Raw genomic sequence first — 25,564 nt, forward strand, 5'->3', positions numbered from 1 at the left:
TAGACGAGGAGGCCAATTAACATACTGATTCCACGTTGTTGGCTAATCAGCAGGTGGGAGGGTCTCTCCACCCATTCCAGTCCCAAGCTAAGCCTAATCGCCTAAGAAAGGAACAGCTGCCGTCTTTAGTAGAACTCGATTGGGGTTTAGTCTGGTCGTACTGCTGATCTTGGGATTGTTAAACACCAGAAGTTGCTCATTTTAGTCAAATTAAGGGAAACTTTGTGAGATCCCAACTGCTGGTTTTGTGAGATGTCATTGGAGAAGACAGGAGTGTATCTGGATCTTAAAACCGGTGAAGGCCATGAATGAGACCTTGTAGAGTGCTTCATGAGATTGCAGAAAATTCTAGAGGCGTCTGAAATCAGCTTGGTTTATTTTATTTATTTATTTTTTTTTACAAATAGGACTTTATATCTGGGCTGAAGGGGGGTATCCCAGCCATGTATAAACCCGAAAACTTGAGCAATGGGATACTACCGGACAGTAGTTGCCAGTTCAATCCCAGTAACTACGGTGGCCTCGGTTATCCTTCGTCCTTCTTTCCAATCCCAGCCATCAAAAGGGAATACGGTCAACCAGACCCTCAGAGAGGAGAAGGAGGCGGCGACTGCTCCGGCCGTCCTAAACCCTGGCATCCATTTTGCGTCCCAGATCAAAGCCCCCCGTTGGGCAGCGCTAGTGGGCCTCAGAGCACCTACCTCGCTTGCAACAGAAAGCCACTGAAAGAAGAGCCCGGCAAAGACTGCAAAGCCAGCTCTTCTGAACCCAAATACTCGCCCTATTGTGGCCCCCCTTGGAACCCTACGTTCTGGCCTGCAGGTGGCGCCCCGGCCTCCATTAATGCCACGCCCAGTGCGACTTTTCCTGGGCTCGGGGCGCTGCCTGCGGCCTACTCCAGCTCGGTGACGCAGACCTCCAATGGGGTATCCAGCCTAGCCAGCAGCGGGAGCTCGAGTGGGGCCGCTAGTGAAGGGGGCCAGTCCAGTGACAGCGGAGAAGAGGTAAGATCGTCACCCCCCCCCCCGGCTTCCTGATCTGCGTTTTTAATAGCTGGTGTTAATAAATATATGAATTCATTAATTTGTCATCTTAATTGGAAAAAAAAATCATAAATCAATAAACTAACTACTGATTAAAAATGAGTGCTCAGTGTGTAATCTTATTCAAACGCAGCAGAGCTGTTGAATAAAGATGTTATAACTTTCCATCATTGCACCCACCTACCTGCCTACCTATCCATAATTGATGAAACAAAAGATGATACTTGACTTCACTTAATGGTTAGTAATGTCCAGGTTCAGGTACAGCATTAGGTTATTTCATCAATTATGGATAGGTAGGCAGGTAGGTGGGTGCAATGATGGAAAGTTATAACATCTTTATTCAACAGCTCTGGTGTGTTTGAATAAGATTATACACTGAGCACTCCCTTTTAATCAGTAGTTAGTTTATTGATTTATGATTTTTTCAATTAAGATGACAAATTATTGAATTCATATATTTATATACATTTTATGTTTCTGGTGAATTCATTATTTAATTATTAGTGTCTCCTATATAAGAACATAAGCAGTGCCTCCGCCGGGTCTTTATCTTTATTTCTTTTTTGAGTTTCAAATACAGTGTTAAGCTACGGGTGGAGCCAGGGCAAGACTTAAGGTTTTCTCTCTCTGCTCTCCAACCCATTTGGGCTAGCTGCTCCCAAGTGTTTAAGGAGAAACCCTGCCTATGGATACCATACTTTTTAACCTAGGATTTATTTTGGCTGTTGCTAAATTGCTGAGCTATAAGAGTGGTTCAGATATTCCTCTCGGATGTGTTTTCTGCTGCTAGACTATAAATTAAGGATGCGTTTCAACTGTTGTAGGCCGCAGAGTTCTGGTTGCTCCCCCCTCCCAGCTCTTAGAATCCAGGTGGCCTTACTCCAAAATATCAAGCCCTCATTGTAACTCTTGTGAGTTAAAACACGTGTAAAATCCAGTGTTCTAAGCCACCTCAGACTACTTAGAGATGTGATGAAGAGTAGGAAGAGCTAAGAAATTGCTGTTGGTTATGGGGAAAATGCAAGATTTTATTTAACTCAACAACTGCCTCTCCCAGATCAATCCTTCAAAAATGCATAACTGCTCATTTCACCTCTTAAAAAATCTAAACTCTTTTGTGGTATTTGGCTAAATGGCTTTTGGAGACTAATACTAAAACCAAACATTCTCCAAAAGCCATTTACTGGAATAAATGCCTGATTGAAAATTGTCCATACTTCCTTCCCTAATGGCTCTTTTGTGAGTTTGTTACTGTCAGATCTATTTAGCTTTTACTGCTGCTGCCATCCTAGGCAACTGCCTAGATTGCCAAATTTATTTTTATTTAATTCAACAATTTATAACCTACCTAATACCTAAAGCGGTTTACAAAAATAGATTCATAATAAGTTAAAAAAAAAAAGACTCATAATGTGGTATAAAAGGCTCAAAGAGCAACCAAGATGATAAAGGGGATGGAACTCTCATAAGAGGAAAGACTAAAAAGGTTAGGTAGGGCTCTTCAGCTTGGAAAAGAGACAGCTGAGAGGAGATATGATTGAAGTCTACAAAATCCTGAGTGGAGTAGAATGGGTACAAGTGGATTGATTTTTCACTGTCAAAAAATACAAAGACTAGGGGACACTTGATGAAGTTACAGAGAAATATTTTTAAAACCAATAGGAGGAAATATTTTTTCACCCAGAGAATAGGTAACCTCTGGAACGCGTTGCCAGAGGTTGTGGTAAGAGCAGGTAACATAGCTGATTTTAAGAAGGGTTTGGACAATTTCTTGAAGGAAAAGTCCATATTTATTGAGAAAGACATGGGGGAAGCCACTGCTTGTCCTGGATTGGTAGCATGAAATGTTGCTACTCGGGTTTTGGCCAGGTACTAGTGACCTGGATTGGCCACTGAGAACAGCCTACTGGGCTTGAAGGACAGTTGGTCTGACCCAATAAGGCTTTTCTTATGTTTTTATGTTCTAGTGTTCTAACCACTTTGGGTAGAGTAATAAACTAACATGGAAACTTGTTTTAACGCCAGGATATGACATGTGGAATAAATATAAGTAAGGCATGAAAATAAGTTTGTTGAAAAAGTAAAAAGACTTAAAAAAATCCTCAGTAGGTCAAGTAACTGATCACTTCAGATCACACTTGTGTGTTAATGTCTGAAAATTCTATAGTGCAAATAACTATACAAGTGAAATTTTCAAGTAGAAACTGCTTTGGTTATACCACAGAAATGCAGTGTATCAAATCCTTGACCCTTTACACTTTTAGATCAGGGGCCAATCTTATATTGTGTTTCCCCCAAAATAAGACGGTGTCTTATATTCTTTTGGGGCCCAAAAAAGGCACTAGGTCTTATTTTCGGGACCGCAGCAGAGGGAACATGCTGCGGAGGCTAGGATCGCTACAGCCGACTGGCGATCCTCTGCAGGCTGCTTTGAAGGTGAGATCGGGAAGTCGGAAGAGAGATGGACGATGAGATGGAGGGAGGGAAGGAATAGGGTATTTTCTCGTGGGCCAAATTCAATTATCCTGTGGGCCAAATTTGGCCCGCGGGCCTGAGTTTGACACCCCTGCTCTACGGTGTTTATATATTCTTCCAAAATTATGCAGTTGCTCGATGATCCTAACTTGGGATAAGGTTAATTTTTTTTCCATCCTTTGGGTGGCTTTATATTTTGAAATAACAGTTGTGTGCTTTTCTGTGTCTCACAGACTCTTCGGTTTTTAACTGGCAGTAATTTATTTGTCCATCAGTATGTGGAGCACAACCTTGAATCTTGTATCCAGATGAGGGAGATGTCTTAAATATCAATAACTTTCATTCAGGTTTTTGGGAACCACCTGGCTTGCCTTGCCTTTTTTGGATATCCACAAGTAACATGTCTTGCATTTATTGCCTCTGTTAAATACAGATTGCATGCATATGCATTGGGAATATCCTGAAAATTATACTGATCAAGTGGCTGCCTAAAATGAGGCTGAGGATTAATAAAAATAATTGGTGTTTGTAATGCATTCAAATTTTTCTTTTATGGAACAAATATATTCTTAAAAAGAAGAAAAAAAGATATGACATTTCCTTCATTGCTGTCTCAAATGATTCAATGAATGTTGGCTACAAACATTGTGCACAGTTCTGCCTATGCACTTTGGTCCTCACCTGCAGTAGTACAAACTTCTAGTTGGCATGGAGATGGAATTGCAGCCTCAAAATGCTGTGTACGTAACCAAAGAACAGGATCCCTTGTATTATCTTTTCTCCTGAAGCACTGTGTAGTATCCATAAAACAAAAGTATAATTTGAAACCTTTTCCAAGAAAGATAAGTTGGGACACAGTATCTTCCTGTTTTTACTAAGCCCACCTTACCTTTCCGGTCTGTGTCCGATCAATGGCCGGGCGACCGATTCACCATGAGTCTCCATGCAAATGGACCCGATCGGAGGCACGCCCCACACCGACCCCAGAGCGATCAGGGGTTAGTGTCTTTGCCTGTAGATGGTCTGCGCATGCACTTGTTGCTATATTGATCAAAATATCCGCGATGCCAACCAAAGGCTGTAGGGAAGGAATTTAAAGTACAGAGGCGGATAACTACTTGTGAGCCTGTGGTTAGAAGCTCCAAGGTTCTTTCTACACACCCCCTCTCCAACCGATTAGTGTAGGTTGCACAATCAGCGTGGCGCCAGCCATCCCGGTTCCCATCAAGCCTACGCCAGCGACCATGCCGGCTCTCCCAGCCCTGATACCGACCATTTTGCCCAACTCTGCCCCGTCTCTCTGCCTGACATCTCGCACACGGCAATGAGTCGAAGCAGCCCGTCCACCCCCAGCAAGACGACCAGCCCTTCCATCCTGCTCTCTGAAGTTTTCTCACAGGTGAGCAGAGATCTGATCCAATGTGCAAGCCAGCGCTTTTAACCAGCGGGTTAAAACCACGGGCTTGCACTGCAGGGTGGCAGAGAGCAGGGTGCTTTTTGGATGAGAGCAAGGAGAGAGAAACTGCTTTTGAGGGACAGGAGAGTCGGTAGGAACATGAGCGACTGGTCCTCAGCAGTCGCTTCTTTTTGGGCCAGTCCAGTTGGTGTTCCTGGTGGTGTGTGGTTTGGGTTTTTTTTTTTTTTTTAGTGAATCGCTGCCTTCCTGCATGCCATTCCCCCCCTAATTTGCATGCGTGGATCAGATCGGGAGTGAGGTTAGTGAATCGGGTCGGGGTCCCAAAGTAGTCGGGACACAATCGGTGTCCTTATTGAATCTCGCCCATAGTTACAGCACATATCAGTAGCTGCCTTCCTTTCGAGAGATAAAAGGTATAAATCAAGCTCCATATAACTTTCATTATTGCTTTCCATTAATGTCAATGTTACATAATCTGCTAGGATCACACATCAAAACTAAATTCTGTAGGATGCCAGCAATGGATCTTTGCTCCTAGTGACTTGTTTTATGTTTCCTTCCTTGTACAGGACACTCTGACCACTGAAGACCTAGGACAGTTTGCGAAGGCACTGAAGCACAAACGAATTACTCTAGGGTTCACACAGGCTGATGTGGGCCTTGCTCTGGGAACGCTGTATGGTATGACTTTTTTTTTCTTCATGGTCTTACCTGTGCATTATTTAGTTCTATGTAACATCAGGGCCAACAACACTTGATTTATGAAGTTCTTTGTAGAAATTTACTTATGCATGTTCTGTTCTGTCCTGTTCTATGCCGTTCTCCCCCATGTCTACCATCAGTCCTTCATTTTTTCCTCCTGCTGCTAAGGAACGTCCAGCCCATGCTAGTATCTATAGGAGGTCAGGACTTCTGTGGATATTAGCAGTTTAGAGAGGCTCATGTGGGTCATGGTGGGACAAGTTAAAATCCTTATGGTAGGAGTATACCTATGTCTGAAGTAAATGGATAGTGAGGGCACTTCTGAAACCAGTGGGATCTCTGCAGATGTACCAGCTGTCTAACCCTAGAACTTTCGTTACTGATTTGTATTATATACTCAGTGGATTGTGCCCCCCCTAATCAAAATAATGCACACCAGTATTATACAACATATTAAATACTGTAGAATAGCACTTGCAGTATTGGGGAAATTCTGTATATGTAGGTACTTTATTATTTGGTTACTAGTCAATCCTGCTTCCTCCCCCCCCCCAAAAAAAAAAAAAAAGCATATTTTGGCCATGTAAACAATGATGATAAAGCAACACTGCAAAAAAAATATCCTGTGGTTATTGACAAAAATAAAATGATTCGTGTCTCAGCATTTTTGGTAGGTTGCCAAATGGCCACCGGGCTTTAGATCTGGCTTTTAGTTTACTGGTCAGTTACCAAACATGTTTAGAATATGTTTTACCTAAATCTAATGATTAGAGCTGTAGGCTGAAATCAGTGTTCAAATCCTATTGCCTCTCCTTGAGATACTGGGCAAGTCACTTAATTTTCAGTTGCCTCAGGTATAAGCTTAACCTGAAAGCCCTCTAAGGTCGGGAAAATACCCACTTTTTAAATTTATTTATTGGACTTGATATAAATTTATTTATTGGACTTGATATTTCCTCTGCCGCGTCTCTGATGATGTCATCAGAGACGCCGGCAGAGGAAATCAGAGCATGGGAAGGCCGCGAAGCAGCATCTTTAGTGTGATGTGGCCGGCCGCTGCTGGAGCTGGGAGATTTGTGCATCTCGTGGTGGAAGGGTCAATGGGGGTTTGTGTGCGCCAGGAAAGGGTGCACGGGAGGGAGGAGGCGACGACGGCGGTGAACTTACAGTGAGGGAGGGAGTAGAAGCGCGCATGCGCACTCTTGCCGGCAGGGCCCTACAGCTCACGGAACACGCAGGTAAGAGTGCGCATGTGCGCTTAGAGTTTTATTATATTAGATGGTAGCACAACAAGGATCCATCTTGTAGTGGGTGTGTTGATACTCTAAACAAGCCAATTAGTACAAAATACTGCAGTAAAAATTTTATTTAATGCAAAAAAATGATCATGTCACCCCTCTTTTACATAAAGCTCACTGGTTGCCTACACGACACAATCACCTATAAAATTATTTTATTAACATTTAAAACCAGAGAAAACAACCAGCCAGAATTCATTAATAACCTACTTATCCCTTACAACCTTACAAGGACTTTAGGATCTACAGCTCAAAACCTTCTCACTATCCCGTCACTGAAACATATAAATCGGTGGTTCCCAAACCTGTCCTGGAGGACCCCTAGGCCAGTTGGGTTTTCAAGATAGCCCTAATGAATATGCATGACAGAGATTTGCATATAATGGAGATGCCAGGAATGCAGATCTGCTCCATGCATATTCATTAGGGCTATCTTGAAAACCCGACTGGCCTGGGGGGTCCTTCAGGACGGGTTTGGGAACCACTGATATAAATACATTAAGGTCTACAATTTTTTCTGTTAGCGCCCCCTCTCTTTGGAACAGTATTCCAAACTACCTACACGAAAAACACTAACAGACTTTTAAGTAGAAATTAAAGACATTTCTCTTCCATGACACTTTTGAAACCTAACTGGACTTTTAAGGACAACCTAATACCTAGAAGGATTCTTAATACCTGTTCTTCTCCCTATTGTTTTTTTTCCCTTACATGTTTTCTTTTTTCTTTACATATTGTAGTTCTAGCCCTTCTTTCCCTTTTGTCTCTGTTTGTAAAAAAAAAAAAAAAAAATTATTGTTTAGTCTTTTTAAAGTTAGTATTTTCCCTAGTGCTGGTCTGTGTTTTTTAAACTATTTTAGTTAATAGATGGTTTTTAACATTTTTGTACACCACCTAGAAGGTTTGATTAGGCGGTATAAGAAATTTTAAATAAACTTGAAACTATTTAGTAGAGACTGATTCTACACATGCAGAACTTAGACCCTCATCAAGTATAGAATAACCAACCACAAGCTAAAAATATAAATAAAAATTAAACTGAACCTCCAGGAAACAAGGCACAGCAAAAGCAAGAATAAAGAGTGATGCATTTCCCCTTGCAGTGTGCACAACATAAATCTCAGAACTAATATTCCATTTTTATTATTGGATTAATTGAATACATTTTCCAATTTGGATTTCACAGATCAAAACTACCTCCCCTGGGTCAGGTGGTACAGGAGCCAATTTTTCAACATCATCAGGGGTGTTGAATCCAATGAAAATTACACTGATCCTGTCAAGGAGTTTGCTAAATATTAGGGGTGCTCAAGCACCCACAATACCCACAGAGTTGGCTCCTATGCCAGGTGGTATACGTTCCTTCTATGGTATTTAAAATCATACATGGGCTATTTTAATCTTTGATTCCTAGATCTTTGAATAATCAGAGATCTTCTGATTCAAGAAACTCAGAAATTTAAACTGTCCTTTCCATCTTTAAAAGGAATAAAATCTATTGGTGATATTACTTGATCTTTCTCATATACTTTTACAATAATTTGGAATGGGATTCGCTCTTGTGTTAGAACTCTTCTCTCCTTCCAGATTTTCCATAAATCTATGAAAACACTTATTTCAATAGTTCTTAGAAATTGTTCTAAGGAAAATTAGTTATTAGTTATCTTCTCTAATCTTAACTACTTTCACTTTGATTATTTGATTTTTATGTGAACTGGTCGAGCTCCTTTTGGGGAGATGACATGGTATATAAATCCAAGATTTAGATTAGATTAGGAAGGAGATTTTAGCCTAATAAAAAGGTAACAAATACTAAGCCATCAACTTGGGGGTTCTTACTAAGGTGTGGTAAGAGCTAGTGCAGTCTTATCACAGGTGTAAAAAAAGCTTACCGCTGGACATGCTCTGGCATCCTGTGTAAATGTGCACTCATGCACACAAAAAATAAATGTTTTTCTGAAAGGGGACATGTAGGAGGGCAGGGAGTAGGTATGACGGCATGAATCAGTGCTTGGGGCATTGCTGTGTGTGGGGGGGGCCCTTGCAGCCTACAAAATAGGAGGCACTAGGGGCTCACATGCTAACTTTTTATTTTTTTTTTTTATGGGTATATGCTAATGGTTAAATTAGCATGTGGCCATTCAGAAAACGGAAAAATTGGTCATTTTCCAGCAGCCGGGAAGAAGTGGCCTTAGCACATGGGAAAGATCTGCATAAGAAGCATGCTAAGGCCACTTTTTGCTGCAGTTTAGTAAAAGGGACTTTTTTTGCGTGTGTGTGTGTGTAATTAACATTTTAAAATAGGCTACCACTACTTGATCCTATATTTAAAAATAAACTTCCATTTTTCTGATAAGTTTTAGTCCGTTTCTAGTTTCTGCTTTCTTCTGTCTTCTCATCTTCTGCTAGGGCTTCTTTTTTTTTTTCTTTTCTCCTGTCTTTCACTTTTTACTTTTCACATTCATTTCCAATGCCGATCTTTTTCCTTTTTCTTTCATTTATTTTTCTGCCTCTCTTTGTTACTGCATCTACTTACAACTTTCCATCTTTTTCCTTCCCTCTAAAACACTCGTTTCCCTTCTCTTTATTTCTCAGTCTTTCATTTAACTCTCCTTTCTTGTCTCATCTGGCACCCAGGCTGCTCCTGTTGCTTTTCAGAACCAGCAGAAGCAATAAGCAAAAAAAAAAAAATGCTGCTGCCAATCTTCTTTTCTCTCTCTCTTTTGTTTTTTTGGGATTTTTTTAAATAGAGGGGATAGAACCAGCAGCTATGTGTTGGAGGCTATAGATCTGTGCATAGTGTATTTTTTTTTCTGTTTTTTGCTGATGAAGGTGCAGTTATGAAAAAAGGCATGGCTGGGTCTAGGGAGGCTTGCTTCTACTACTACTATTATTATTATTAATTATTTCTATAGTGCTACCAGACGCACGCAGCGCTGTTCAGAGTCACAAAGCGTAAGAAAGCAATCCCTTCTCGAAAGAGCTTGCAATCTAAACAGGCAAGACAGATAGGATGTCATGGATACAGTTAAGGAGAACGGTTAATCAGCCAGCTGGGTTGGAGGGCAGAGGACTAGGGTTAAGGCTACCTATGAATTCCCAGTTGACCTGGTTTAAAAACTTACTGACCATCGATTGGGGGGTGGGAACAGAACAATTTTAGCTTGAGCAACTTGTGCGTACTTCTCTTCAAATTTAGTAGCAAATTTAAAAGAACACCCCATCCCCACCATGCAAGCATTGTTCAAATCCCACAGCTTTGCATTCCTACTTGCTGATCAGCAGGTAAGAACTGGATTTGGCTTTTAGATTTATTACTTACTTTGTTCTGCCTCCATATACAGTTTCCTGCCTAAGTGGGCTTGCGATCTGTTGTACCTGAGGCAGTGGAAGGTGAAATGACTTAACTTGGCCAAAGTCACAAAAAATGTGTGATTTGAAGCTTGGATGCTCTGGTTCACAAACTGCTTTTGTAACCACTTAAGATAATCCACCCTGTAAACTTTGAACTTGTTAATGGTGATGGGAGAGTGGTCAGAAAATGTGGGATGGGCTCTTGCCATGCATGAATTGTGTAGTGCAATCCCACATGCCGACATCATTTAGAGAAGACACTTATTTCAGAGATAGCAACACTTAAGAAGCCATCTACTTCTAAGTACTTAGCAATGTCTCTGGGCAATACAATAGTGCATTATTTCCAGACCTCCTGACTTTTGGGGGCTGGGTATGGCGATTTTAAGGTCGTCCTTCAGCACTATAATCCTTGATTATCTTTGCTTCTAAACTTACTACCACCTTGCAGTCTGAAGGTGAAATGCATCCAGTATTTATTTCTTTTTATTTATTAAAAAATTAGTATACCGCATACGACTAAGCAGCTTTACATATCGCATACATAAAGGGCTCCTTTTACGAAGCTGCGATAGCGGTTTTAGCGCGCGCTTAGTGCCTGCTGAATTGCCCTGCGCGCTAGACCTTAACGTCAGCATTGAGCTGGTGTTAGTTCTAGCCGTGTAGCGCAGGTTTAGCACGCGTTAAAATCCGTGCGCTAAAAACGCTATTGCAGCTTAGTAAAAGGAGCCCAAAATCTCATTTCCCCATGATTTCCACATATAGCATAGACATGACTAGACACCATCATAAGCATCCCCCCACCAATATAAAATATCAGTATATCGAGTCAATACAAATTTCACCAATTAAGCAAAAAAAAAAAAGGCAAAGTGACCCAAGTTATTCTCCCTTGGTTTTTTCTTTATTCGTATATACAGGTGGCTACTACATAGGGCTTCCAAATAAGTCTGGGCTTCCTTTGTCACCTTGGTATAATGTGATGTGTTTATAGCTTGTCATTTCCCAACTAGGGCTCAGCTACACTACAACAGTCGTTAAAATCCAGTGGGTCGCTGTGTGGCTGGCCAATTGACTGATTTTAAAATGGCGATAGATGAAACGATTTTGCATGCAAATGAGTTTCACAGATATCTGTCAAAATCCCATCTGATCAGTCGTTAGGAATCCAACTTTGACAAATGTGCAGAGCCGGCAGCTGAGTAATGCTGCCTGATTCAGGAAAAATAATTTCAATTCGACTTCAGCCTAGTGAATCGATTTTTCGATTTGATTCTCCTGCCCAAGTGGGTGGGATGTTGTTTTTTGTTGTTGTTTTTTACATCCTGGTGGGTTTATTTTATAGCCTCGTCACCTCTTTTATAGTGTCTTCACCACATTTGCCCTCTCATATCCACACTGGCGCTGTGGTGTAAACAAAAAAGACTTTTCTTCTCTCTGTTAAATTCTAGCTCACGTTCGATCTAACACCACCTCTGGCAGGATACACATTTCAAATCTGACATATTGTAATAACAAAATAGAAAATTAAATTTATTTTTTCTACCTTTTGTTGTCTTGTCAAATCAAATCATTTTGGTCCCAGGCTCTGGTTGTCTTCTGGTAATTTGCTTGACATTTGTCGTTTTCTTTCTCGGTGCTAACCATCCATCTTCCATATCTGTCCTCACCTTCCGTTTCCCCTCCCTCCCCCAGAGATCTGGCATCTTTCATTTTTTTCGTCTCCATCCCCAGATCCACATTTTCTCAACTACCCTTTCATCCTTCATCTCGCCCTCCTTCCCCACCACCCCAGGGTCTACCATATCTCCCTTTCTCTTCCCAACTACCCTCCTATCCAGTATCTCTTCCCCCCCTCCACACCATCCCTTGTGTCCAATTTCTCTCCCTTTCTGTTCCTTCCCTCTCTCCATCCCATTGTCCACCATCTCTCTTCCTCCTCTGATTTTAGACCCATTATTTCTTCCCCCCAAAGTCCGGCATATGCACGTCTCTTTGAACCCCCTTCCCTTCCTCCCTCTGTTTACTTCTACACCAGGGTCCCCCTTCCCTGAAGGCCTACATATTCCCACCTGACCTCCCATGCATCCATTTATCTAATTCCAGCAGCGGAGCAGTCTGCAGAAAGGATCGCCGGTGCTAGCGATCTTTGCAGGCTGCCATAGGCCTCCGAAACTGTCTTCCCTCTGCCACAATCCCACCTCCTCCTCTGAAGGCAAAGGAAACAACAGCTCCGGAGGCTGATGACAACCTGCAAGGATCACTAAAGTACCGGCGATCCTCTCTGCAGGCTGCTCCACTGCTGGAATTAGGTAAATGGATTCGCGGGAGGCCAGGGGGGTAGCCAGACATCAGCACTTCCCGTCTGACCTTCGCCCTCTAAAGCAGGAACGGCAGTGGCCGGCCAGCAAGAGGCAGCGCTGCCGCTCCTGATGTAGGGGGCAAGGGGGGAGGGTCAGTCACCGAATTGGGAGGCTGATTTTTATTTATTTATTTTTTTAATCGCTTCACCCGAGGTGAATCGGGCAGCACTACAGCTGAGCATCAGGGGAAACCCTGAAGCAGAGTACCACCGCTCAGCTGCTTGGGGCAGAAAAACTTTTTTTCTTCTTCTTTAATGGGCGCAATATCTGTCCCCATTTTAAAAAGGTTGTGCCGCTGGCCACCTCCCAACAGCCCCAAACTTAACAAAAAGAATTGGCAGGAGGGAAGCCCACTCCCTCCTGCCTCAGCACCCTGATCCACCCCCTGTAGGAAGAAAACTGCAGGAGGGATGACCAATCCCTCCTGCTGGCAGGCCTGCCTTTTCAAAATGGCAGGCCTTCTCTTTCCTGGTGATGCACAGGGAGGGGCCTAAGGCCCTAATTGGCTCAAATACCTAAGACCGCTCCCAGGGAGTGTCTGAGCCAATCGGGGCTTTAGGCCCCTCCCAGAGCGCAACACAGGATGCACTGGAAGGAGAAGGCTTATCATTTTGGAGAGGCAGGCCTGCTGGCAGGAGGAAATGGGCAACCTTCCTGCTGTTTTGTTCCTATAAGGTACAGGAGCGTGGGGGGAGCAGGGAAAGGTCGGAAGGCTGAGGTAGTAGGCATCTTTATTCTGCTGGCTTTTTTTAAGTATGGGGTTTGGGAAAGGGGAGGGGGTTGTTCTTTAGGGGGCCACCCAGCTGCAGAAAGGAGTGGGCATCCCTCCTGCCGCTCTGTAATTTTTAAGTTCCAAGGTATCCAGGTGGCTGAACCATGAGTGAGTGGACATCCCTTCTGCCGATGATCTTTGTGTGGGGGGAGGGGGGTCGAGACTGTGTGTGGGGTCTGGGTGGCTGCAATCTTCATGGGGGGGGGGGGTGTTAGAGTCATGGGGTTCATGTGGCCTCTGTTTTCTCAGAGGGGGTTCGAAGAGTTGGGGGTGGGTGGGTACGGGTTTCCAAGGCAGGAGGGAGTGGGTATCCCTCCCGTCTCGCCGCCTCTTTTTTTTTTTTTTTTTTTTTTTCAGGGCAATATGGCAGACCTATCAGTAATTTGGGGTCATGTAGCCATTGCTAGATTTAGTGCATGCATTAGCAATGTTAGGGCATCGATTGGAGTGCTTTGTTTAATATTAATGACCTCGTTTTTATACTAATAAAGTTGTTTGCAGGACAGGATCGGAAGCTGCAACGAACATACAGAAAAGCCCGCAGTGAGCCATTGTGTATATCAAGTCGATAAAATAAGGTTGATGCTAAACCGGATCAGCTGGTTTAGTGACGATCATTAGATGCACGCCGAGTTCAGTGCATCTGGGCCAAACAGATTACAATCGGATAAACACAGAAGATATATGTTTCAAAAGTATTTATTTTATCTTAACTTTTTCTGAAAAAAAAGATGCAAGCTAATAGATCTTAATTCCTTGGGTTATGAACATCAGGCTTGTACAACTGTGATTTTTTTTGTTCTTCACTAGGTTTCATTATAAAAACAATCTATTGTTCATGTGGAACATAAATCTATTGAGAAAAAAGAAACCAGGTCTATTAATTATTCAGGGATCAAGCGTTGAAGCGTTCAAAAAATGTATATATTGAACATGCCAGGGAGGAGGAGCATGAGGCATCTGAGCCAATCGGGGCCTAAGGCCCAGTGTCGTTGCGGAGGAGCAGGAGGTGTTTTCAATACCTCCTGCTCCAACGTCAAGGTACGGGGGCCTGGAGGGGGAGGGGGGCCTCCGGTGGCAGGAGGGAGTGGGCATCCTTCCTGCCATTTTTTCTTGTTTCTGGGGGGGGGGAGCAGGAGCGTCCTGTGGCAGGAGGGAGTGGGCATCCTTCCTGCCATTTTTTCTTTTTTCTTGGGGGGGGGGAGCAGGATCGTCCTGTGGCAGGAGGGAGTGGGCATCCTTCCTGCCATTTTTTCTTGTTTCTGGGGGGGGGGGGGGAGCAGGAGCGTCCTGTGGCAGGAGGGAGTGGGCATCCTTCCTGCCAATTTTTCTTGTTTCTGGGGGGGGGGGGGGAGCAGGAGCGTCCTGTGGCAGGAGGGAGTGGGCATTCCTCCTGCCATTTGTTTTAGGCTTGGGTGGGTTGCTGCAATTGTTGGAGGAGGGAAGAGAGGGGGTCGTTGGGGAAGGCCGGTGGTAGTGGGGGATTATTTTCATTTTTTTTTTTTTTAAATGGGACAGATATTTTATATGTGTAATACACTCATAATATCTATGCCATTGGAAAAAAAATGGAAAATAGAAACCCCAGGCAGACCTGTTGGTAACAGTTGCTGACAGGTCTACAGCAATCGGATTTTAGGATCTGTAAAACCCAATTCTAAATAGCCAAGCAATGTAAGTGAATCAATCGCTTGGCTATTTTGCATGGGGTTTTACTAATTTTGCATGGCCGGATTGGAAAATGGGCGATCGAAGGGGAAAAGCACGCGTTGGGCCGTTTAGTGAATCGGGTCGGTTAGCAGCGATCATCTGTGAAAACAGGGGTAGCGACGATGCTGACTTTAGTGAATCTAGCCCCACATTTGGGGTTCATGACCTGGGCAGGATCTCCGTAAAGATGTCATTGGTGTACACCTGTGGGAGTGTCACACTTTGTGACACTGCAAATGGGTTTCTGGCCACAGGAATCTTGATGAGCGCTGATCTAGGCTGTTTTTGAAATGGTTGTGGGAACTGCTAGAAGAGCTTTATTCCACTGGGTGCTGACCAAGATTTTCAAATAATTGAGCTTGCTTAAGTTGGGTTTGGAAACCACTAGTTTAAAGCATGCAAAATGTTTCCAGTTGTTTTTTTTTTTTTAGCAATTCTAGATTAACCTGGCTCTCCTCTTGCCATCTTTGTCAATTGTGGTGATTTCATATATGTTAAAAAAAAAAAAAAAAAATAGTTGCATTAGTGTTAATGCTTCAAGGTGCAGCAATGTGCCGTATAGAATGCAATGAATATAAAGGATGAGTTGATGATCCAGGTTATGTGTTGGTCTAAGGAAAATGGTCCTTGAGAAAAGGAGACTGAGTGGGGATATGATCGAGACCTTCAAAATACTGAAAGGAATCGACAAAATAGAGCAGAGAAGATTATTTACATTGTCCAATTTGACACGGACTAGAGGACATGTAATGAAGCTAAGGGGGGGACAGGTTCAGGACTAATGTCAGGAGGTTCTGCTTCACTCAGAGAGTGGTTGACGCCTGGAATGCCCTCCCAGAGGAGATTATTGCGGAATCGACCGTCCTAGGCTTCAAGAGCAAACTAGATGCATATCTCCTTAAGAGAGGTATATAAAGATATGGTGGACTATAAATTACTTTACAATACGGTGGACTATACTTTACAATACGTATCAAATATACATTTATTAATTATTACGATTGTATTCCAAAAAATTGCTAGTTGGACTATAAATTACGCCAGGTGTACACCTGGCAGGGCCTCCGCGTGTGCGGATCGCCGGACTTGATGGACCGAAGGTCTGATCCGGAGATGGCAGTTCTTATGTTCTTATGTAAAACCTTTTAACTTGAACAGCCTCCCATAGATAGAATCATGTGTTTTTTACAAAATATTTGCATTCTTTTCCAAATGCTTTTCAAGAGCACTCTACTAATAAAACATTAAGGGCTCCTTTTACGAAGGTCCGCTAGCGTTTTTAGCCGAAAAACTACCGCCTGCTCAAGAGGAGGCGGTAGCGGCTAGAGCACGCTATTCCGCGCGTTAAGGCCCTAACGCGCCTTCGTAAAAGGAGCCCTAAGTCTCCAAAATTTTACATGCTGACTTCCATGTCTGAGATTTTGTTTTGCTTTAATTCATGACTTATAATAGCTCAAGTAAAATTAATGTTCAGAAGAGAATTGACTTTTAGAGGTGTCCTTTCTAAAACAAAGCTCCTGACTCTTCCCTCAGGCAAAATGTTCAGCCAGACAACGATCTGCCGCTTTGAGGCCTTACAGCTGAGCTTTAAGAACATGTGTAAACTGAAGCCACTATTACAGCGCTGGCTTGATGAGGCTGACAACTGTGAAAACCTAACAGAGGTAAGCAGAACCAGTTTAGAGTCCCCCAGACCATAGGAGCCAACTTTTAAATGATTGGGGGTGCTCAAAAGCCCCACCCTACAATAATAATAGTACTAATTGTAATGCCATTTTTTCCATTCATTTTTCATATACTGTATACACAATATAATCTTAACAATACATAATGGCTAACCGTGAAATTAAACTACACTGTATGTTTCTCAACATTTATTCCTACCAGAATACCTGGCCTTGGTCACTCATGAAGATCACAGCTAACCCCTATGCAAATACAGGACCATAAACGAAGCCCTAAGATGCCAGACTCTACATGCAGTACAACACATAGAAATAGAAAGAAATTAATTTATTCCTGAACAGTGCAAAATACAGACAGCAGATATAAATTTCTCAAAACTGACTCATTCAATCACTAAATTGAAGATAAAATCATATTCACTACCTTTGTTGTCTGGTGATTTGATTTTTCTAATCATCTTTTCCCAGACTCTGGTTGAACTTCCTTCTAACTGTGTTTCCAGGGCAGCCTTATCCAATTGTTGTCTTTTTCTCCTTCACTTTCTGTCCCACATCCATCTTTTGCATTAAATTTTAACATTCAACTTTCTTCGCAAAATATATCCTACTTTTCCATGCCTTCCCTTCACATATATTCATACATGTCATCTCCTCCCCCCTATTCCCATCTATCCATAAGAAACATTTCTTCTATCTATCTATCTCCTTTCCATCCACCCCTGTGCACCATCTCTCTCCATCCCCCACCCCCACCTCTGTGCTAACTTAAAACAGCTCCAGGGGTCCCTTCAGTCCAGGCATCTCTTCCTATTCTGTCTCCTTTCAACCTTCTTTTTTGGAGGGACTAGGAAGAGGAAGGGAGGAAGAGGGACGAAAGGGGAAGAGATGTCCAGATCACATGCCTGCCCTTGTCACATGAGATCCCAAAAATATTGGGGGTGCTCAGGCACCCACAGAGTTGGCACCTATGCCCCAGGCTGTCCGTATGAAAGAGGGAGTCTCTAGGAAGCTCAATCTGAGTAGCAAGCAACAAAAGAAGAAATAGGGTGTGTGAGAAGTACTAATCATAAAATAGCTTTTGTCTCTTGGCTTGCACTGCTTATTTCAAGTAGAGAATTTTGCAAGTAAACCATCTAGCTCCAGATGTAAGAGGAGGGAGGTCATTAGTTGTCTAGGATGCCTTCATGACATGATAGGCTGAAAATCTAGACCAGGGGTCCCCAAAGTCCCTGCTTGAGGGCCGAATCCAGTCGGGTTTTCAGGATTTCCCCAATGAATATCCATTGAAAGCAGTGCATGCACATAGATCTCATATTCATTGAGGAAATCCTGAAAACCCGACTGGATTTGGCCTTCAAGGAAGGACTTTGGGGACTCCTGGTCTAGACTGTGCTCTGAAGATAATCCAGGCTGGATAGGAGGAACTAGGAATGTGAGGTGAATAAGATACATTAGAAATTTATGAGAGGAAGCAGATTGCTCCTCAAGAGTTGCCTTTTTGGATGACCTGTTTTCTTTCTTCCACCACTCCCCCAGGAAGCAAATGCATCTACTCATCTCATGTCAGGGTTGGTTCTTTTTCTGAGATATAAATAGGGCAGAATGGAGAATAAAGGACTACTTCATTTCCCGCCATTCCACCCCACTGCCAAGTAACTTGTCTTGCCTGGCCACGTCAATTTTAGGACAGAGGCTGGAATGGATGAGAATCGGTATTAACTGCTGTTTTCTTAACAGTGCAGATGAGTGGACTGCATTTAAAAAATGATAAATTGGCAGTGATGTATTTAACCACCTTTTTAAGTGAATTAAACTGTACTAATTATAACTTTCAGATAAAATTTTTCAGAATTAGGAACTTTTCAGAGATTCCCTTTCACGATGCCTTTTTAAATATTAGGACTACTCTTAAGAATTGATATACTAGGGGCTAGATTCTCGAAACTTCACATTAAAAACTGATGGGCCGCTATTGCAGCCATTGTAGCAATTTCAAAAAAGCAAATCATTCTCAAAAAAAAACCACGCTTGCAAATGAGGTTGGTGGAGAGTAGCGAAAATTCGCTAGATTTGCATGTGCCTATCGTTGGTAATAGCGATTCACACATGCGCAGAATAAACGTACAAAAAGAACCTTGAAGATCGGCAGGAGGGATGCCAACTCCATCCCGCCGCTAAGCAATGCCCTCCAGACACTCCCAGCAGCAGGAGAGATGCAAACTCCCTCACGCTGCAAAGCAGCGCCCCCCCCCCCCTCCAGACAACCTCTCCGTCGGCAAGAGAGTTGCCCATTCTCTCCTGCTGCACCACACAATCACCCAGCACTGCTACCACCCCTCGCAGTGGGAGATATGCCCACTCCCCCTGCTGCCCTCTACCCTTTATCTTGCTTACGATGTCTGTGAGAGGGACCTTAGGCATCTGGGCCAATCAGAGCCTTAGGGTCTTCCCTGGTGCATCCCAGGATGCACTGGGGAGGGGAAGGCGGGGCCTACTAGACGGAGGGAATAGGCAGCCCTCTGGCCAGCCATCGTTAACAAAGTAAGAGGGAGGGGGTGGGGATCATCGGAGGCATGGGGGGTGTCGGGGAGGGGGGTTGCGTGGTGGGAGGGAGTGGACATCTCTCCCGCTGCCTGGGGAGGTAATGGGGGGCATTGCTTGGCAGTGGGAAGGAGTTGGCATCTTTACCGCTGCGGGGTGGTGGGTAGCAATGTTGGATGATTGTGCGACGTGGCAGGAAAAAGTGGGCATCTCTTCTGCTGATCTAGAATTTGCGTTTTTATTTTTTATTGTACTTTTTTTTTTTTGGGGGGGGGTGTCTGAGCTGTCAAACCTTACTTTCCTATCGGTACCTGAGCCAGTCAAACTCAGGCACTGATCAGAAAGTAAGGCAACAGCTCTGACCTGTCGGCAAATTTGTGCCACAAAGAGGTTAGAGAATCACTCGGCATTTATAGAGAACTGCTCAGAGTGATCATTTTAATATTAATGACCTCCTTGTACTACATTTGCATGGCAATATTGGAGACTGATAGAAAACTCAGAAAAGACCTCGGTAAGTCATTTTGATGATCTGCCGCTAAAATACATGTATATTAAACCGGCTGGAACTGGTTTAGCAAGCATGTTAGATAGATTTTAGTTTTGAGAATCTGCCCTAGGTTGCCATTCCACCTGAATTCCAGAATTTAATACCAAAATGTTTCTTAGTGGTTTGTGAGCTTGAAATTCTCTTCACAACTTTTTGCTCCTTCACTCAAACTGGAATCTTGTGTAAACTGTCTTTTCTTTAGTCAGGTTTAGTTTGTTAAAACACCAACCAAACTACTCTGAGTCTTTGGTTAGACCTGAACCAATCTGCGTCCCTACTTAGGCCTAGCTCCCAAATTTTTATGGTATTGAAGTGACTTTTTTGATATTTTTGTGGGTGTAGGTTCTTAAATTATGGGCCTTATTCCATTCAAAGGTTTTTGCTTTAGCCTCCTAAAATGCCTTCAACCAGTGGAAATTATTAAAATGACTTTTTACGAAGAGGCAATGACTTTGACCTTGGTTAGAATTTTGAAAGTTGCTTGCCTCCTGGAAGAAATCTTTGCTTCTTGAGTTACCTCTGTCTGTCTCTGCTTCAGGTAACTTCTTGAGCAAGCCCATTTTGAAGTCTGACATCACTGTAGTTCCATGAGTATTGACTTACTATTTTGCTTTAACAAAAATGCCTGGTAATAGTGTTTTGGTTTGTTTCCAGATGTGTAACATGGAGAAGGTTTTGGCCCAGGCTCGGAACAGGAAACGGAGAACTAGCATTGAGAACAATGTCAAGGGTACATTAGAGGCCTATTACATGAAGTGTGCCAAACCTGGTGCTAATGAAATCTCCCAGATAGCGGAGGACCTCAGTTTGGAGAAAGATGTAAGCTGTACCACTGCTGACCGTGTTTTAAAGGGAATTTCTTTATGCTTTTCCAGATGTTCACATCTGGGGTACTAAGGCTGAATTTAAGTAAATATTGAAATGGAGTGTAAGCTCAGGTCATTCGGATTTATACTTAAGGGTCTAGATATAGAGTAGAAGCATCTTTCAACGACACAACACTCTGCTCCTGTCTTCATGCCCTGTATGTGTATACCTAGGAAACATGTCCTAGGTATACCCATAACAAAACTGAAGGTGTAGACTTTGAGTAAGAGAGAGCCACAATGATTAGTATGTGAAGCCCCTTGTAGCTTGTCTAGATGGACCCCTCTAATGTGAAGCCCCTTGTAGCTTGTCTAGATGGACCCCTCTAATGCACAGAAGGTGAAGCTTCTAACTGGTTCCTGGAGTAGTATGAAATTATCAGAACACAGAAGATACAAAATACCACGCCAAGCAGGTAAATGAAAGGGACAAAGTACAGTCAGTTCTTTATTGTGGAGATTCACAAGTAGGACTCAACATAAGCTGTGTTGCGGCAAGAAAGTCTTCATCAGGAGTCATATCGGAATATCCACAAGACTATATATATAAACAAGACAAACTTTGTCTAAAAAAAACTTTCATCATTCAGATTCCAGAAAATGCGTGCTGCTAATAACACTGAAGACAAAGAACTGTTTGAGCTGATTGGACTTTGTCCTGTTCATTTGCCTGATTTGGTTCTCATTTCATCTCATTTGCATGTAGTATGAAGTTAGAAATTTATTTCAAAAGCATATACAGCAGAATTACTACCGTATTTTTTGCCCATAAGACGCACCTGACATTAAGATGCACCCTAGATTTAGAGGAGGAAAAAAAAACATTCTGAACCAAATTCTCCTTGCCAGGCTCTGTACCCTGCCCACTGCCCTGCCCTGTAACCTGCCCCCAGTACCTTTTTTAATCGTCCTGCCCCTTTTGTAATCCCCCCCACCCGTCCCTTTTTTATGGCACAACAATTTTTATTTGTTTCCAAAATAAATTACAAACAGGGCATAGCCCAGGAGTGGGCAACTCTGTTCTTCGAGGTCTGGAATCCAGTCGGGTTTTTAGGATTTCCCCAATGAATATGCATTGAAAGCAGTGCATGCACATAGATCTCGTACATATTCATTGGGGATATCCTGAAAACCCTGGATTGCAGCCCTCAAGGAGGGACTTTGAGACCCCTGCCCTAGCAGCATGGATACCCTTCCCCCCACACAAGATATAAATAAGTTAAAAACTCAACAGTTAATGATTACCCCAATATTCTTCCTAGACTGGTCTTTTGAGAAAAAAAGGCATAACTGGGCACTTTAAATATGAAACTGTTAAAGCACAGGTTGATGGTTTTGAGGTGGTTTACCAGTTGGGATTTATATCACTTTGTTTGTAGCTGCTGTTTGCCACATCTTCCATCCCAAAAAGTGCTGAGAGGGAGAAATAGGCAGTCCAGAATTACTCAAACAGAAGTAGTCGAGACAAAAACATTGATATAACCAAAGTAACAGATTAGAAAAACATTTTTTATGGGTAACACTTAAATTAAAACTGATTTTAAGTAATTGATGTACATCTCTATGCAGATGGATATTGATTCCCAAATCTGAAAGCACTGCTGACTGATTTCTTCCCCAGGACAGGGTATCTACACTTGATATGCATGAGACAAATCTGCATGTACTCCTTCATTGTATCCAAATTCATCTTGTACATATTTATTGTGGGACAGGTTTGGGCATCGCTGCCATGAAAGTTTTCAGCTATTTCCTACAGGGGAACCTAGTTGAGGTGCTGCTTGAGTCAAGGTCTGTTGTGTTGCACACTGAGATTTTTGTGTTGGCCAAGAGAGCAGCTGCATACATTTTTACAAGAATTCAGATATGAAGACTTTAAGACGTGAATTGCTTACATATGGAAATAGATGGGATTGTAAGAAGTTAACCTGTATTTAATTGTGTTGATTCATTGTTTTTTTAATAAGTTTTGCATATTGTGAGTAAATCCAGGCACTTGCTGGATGCTTTGATAGGTGAGAGTAGGGCTTTAAGTAGATGTGGATAAGAAAGTCTTTAAGGACCAAAAAGTTTCTCAAGTGCATTTTAAAAAATTTGATTATATCATATCATATCACATTTCAAAGCGATGTACAAATTAAAATTTGGGCTGGCATGTAAGCATGCTGGCAATGGAAGAGAAATCTGTGTCTAGAGCTATTAACTACTTGTGGAAAAGAGGAGTGTGTGGCGTGTTAAAAGTGGGGGGGGGGGGAGAGGGAAGAAGAGGAGGGAGGGAGAGATTAAGTGCAATTGGAAGCATGTGCCATTGATTGCTTAGTCAAAAAATGACAAGGAACAAAAAAAAAAGTACCTAACAGTATCCAATTGGGAAGTGAAAAACCCAATATATAGCAAAACATATCCCTCAAAAAACAATAATGCTGACTTATATATAAAGCTTTCATTTATAGGATTAGCTCAGAGACACGGAGGGGTACTACATAGGGTGAAAACCCCCAACCACCTCACCACCCAATTATTGCTTAGTCCGCCATACTTTTAACTTATATGTGTGTCAAACGCTGTAAAATTCATCTCTTAAGTGCATATAATAAGTGAAAAAAGCACTTAGCTAAAGATTGGTTCCGACATGAACACGTTTCATTTTCTGCTTCAGGAAACCAAACAGCTGTGTACTAAACCACACTTATAATTGGCAGTAATAAGCGGTGTAAATTTTTCAAAATTGACTTCTCTTTTTGAAGACACTCCAAGCCACTGATTACTTAGGCATATTAAAATACCTAATTATGACTCTACGTTAGAAGCATGGAATTTGGTACACAACTTGACATTTTATTGTATTTAGATTTTTTTCTTGTGTTTCTTCCCTCTGCTATATTTTTTTATAGGTGGTCCGTGTGTGGTTCTGCAACAGACGTCAAAAGGGCAAACGGGGGATGCTGCCTAATGTGGAAGAGAATGAGGGAGCCATGTACAACATGACTCCAGCCCTGACATCTTCATCAGGTGCTTTCACCCTGCCCACTGTAATGGCATCACAAGCATATTCTACAGCCCCACTGACACCTCAACCCTCGTTGTATATGCCAGCCTTTCACAAAAGTGAGCCTTTTTCTCAAGCATTGCATCCAGGAGTTTCTGTGGGGAACCAGAGCAACTAAGCAGTCTTTTGACTCCTATGCTAGAGCACAAGAGAGAGAGCTACAGCAATTTTTTTCTCAAAAGTGGGAGAGCAGTCTGAAAACATGATGAAACTTCTGACAGATTCTAAGTTTATGAAATGGAATATCTGCTCCTGGCTGAGAGATTCTCTATCCAGTGGTTTGGTTTTACAGAAGTGCTTTTATGTGGCGGGTGGAAGAGATGCTTTTTTGGGGTAGGGGCAAAAACCCTTGCTTACCTAGTTCTTCACAATTGCAGTGTGGGAGTATTTTTAAAATGAGGGCTTAGCATGTGACTGGGGGGAAGTTATATGCATATTGTATCCTTCATTTGTATCTTCTGGGTGGGGGTGAGGGAGGTAAATAGATGATGATATTAATTTTACTGATCTCTCTGAGGACACATTGGTCAGCGCAGCCCTCTCCTCTAGACCTACAGAAGTTCCTATTAGGGCAACCATCCTGTTTAGATTTGTGGGTTATAGGAAGGGAAGACAAAAATGGCATATGTTTTAGGGGGAGGGGGGTTCTCTTTATAAAACTGTTCTTTATTGATGAACAGAACATGAAAAATACAAGACAGGAAACATCCTGTATACATATGATATTGTGTCAACATAATACATTGTGCACCAGAACAGCCATAATAAAATCACATTGGTCACAATATGGGAGACAGACAGCGATCCTAGATGAGTAAATGACAATACCAGCAGTTTCAGTACTCAAGTCAAGCCTCTATGTAACTGATGGGAAGACCTGCCTTGGGGTAATGTGGCTTTGGTCAAAATGGTTATGCTTCTGAAGCATACCCACTCCATATACTGCCCATTTGGGCTGTGCGAAGGGAGTAATTGATTTACAGGGGGGTTGGTCAGCTCCTTCATCTAGAGAACTTGATAGGCAGGAATTGGATATAACAAGTTGATTAGAGCCAGGTGCCATAGGGGGTGAAATTGCCAGATCTAAGACTATATAATGTGGTAGCCCTTCTTCAATGGGTTTGTGAGATCCACATGGAAAATTACAAATACGGACCAAAATATATATGGGCAGACTATACCTATCTGTTTTTAACATACTCTACTTATGTTCCAAACCAAAGCAGTATCCCATCTCTTCTTTAGCTCCTGAAGCTAGCTTGGGCATGGTGGACAACTAGGCTGGGTGGGAACAATCTGGATTTCATAGCTGTACATGGTAGGTAACCTTTTTATTTTGGGGGAAGTGTGTAGGTATGTAGGGCAGTTCATAGACCCAAAATTAGGACAGCCTCTTATCGTTCCAACAAGCTCACCAAAAATGGGGCGTTCCAAATCATGGGGTTTTTTCCAGTCCCTGCAGTTGAAATATGATTGTAATTTCCTATATAATGGTGGACAATTGGGTGGGGAGGGCCCTCAATTAACCTTCTAGACAAACTGTTTTAGTATTCTTTAGGAAGAGAGCAGCAACCTTCTCCTTTTTTTACGCAACTAGCTTCATATTGGACATCATAAGTAGGTGAGGAGGTATCTATGGAGGTACTTTAAAATTTCTTTGTCGTAGCGTTTCATGTAACCCTAAATGTTGGTCTCCATGAGATCCAATTCATGTTCATTCACAGAGCATATATCAT

The 25,564-nt window shown here is 42.5% G+C and overlaps 1 protein-coding gene across 1 annotated transcript; it reads left to right on the forward strand.

Moving 5' to 3' along the window:
• LOC117367479 (POU domain, class 5, transcription factor 3-like) lies at positions 1-24,043 on the forward strand. Its single transcript, XM_033960046.1, has 5 exons — positions 1-1,004; positions 5,508-5,619; positions 16,671-16,801; positions 20,568-20,732; positions 23,674-24,043. The coding sequence occupies exons 1-5, from the start codon at positions 444-446 to the stop codon at positions 23,944-23,946; spliced, it is 1,242 nt and encodes a 413-aa protein (XP_033815937.1). The 5' UTR covers positions 1-443; the 3' UTR covers positions 23,947-24,043.
• Positions 24,044-25,564: the final 1,521 nt, after the last annotated feature.

Source organism: Geotrypetes seraphini, chromosome 10 (genome assembly GCF_902459505.1).
Source record: "Geotrypetes seraphini chromosome 10, aGeoSer1.1, whole genome shotgun sequence".
Taxonomy (NCBI): Eukaryota; Metazoa; Chordata; class Amphibia; order Gymnophiona; family Dermophiidae; genus Geotrypetes; species Geotrypetes seraphini.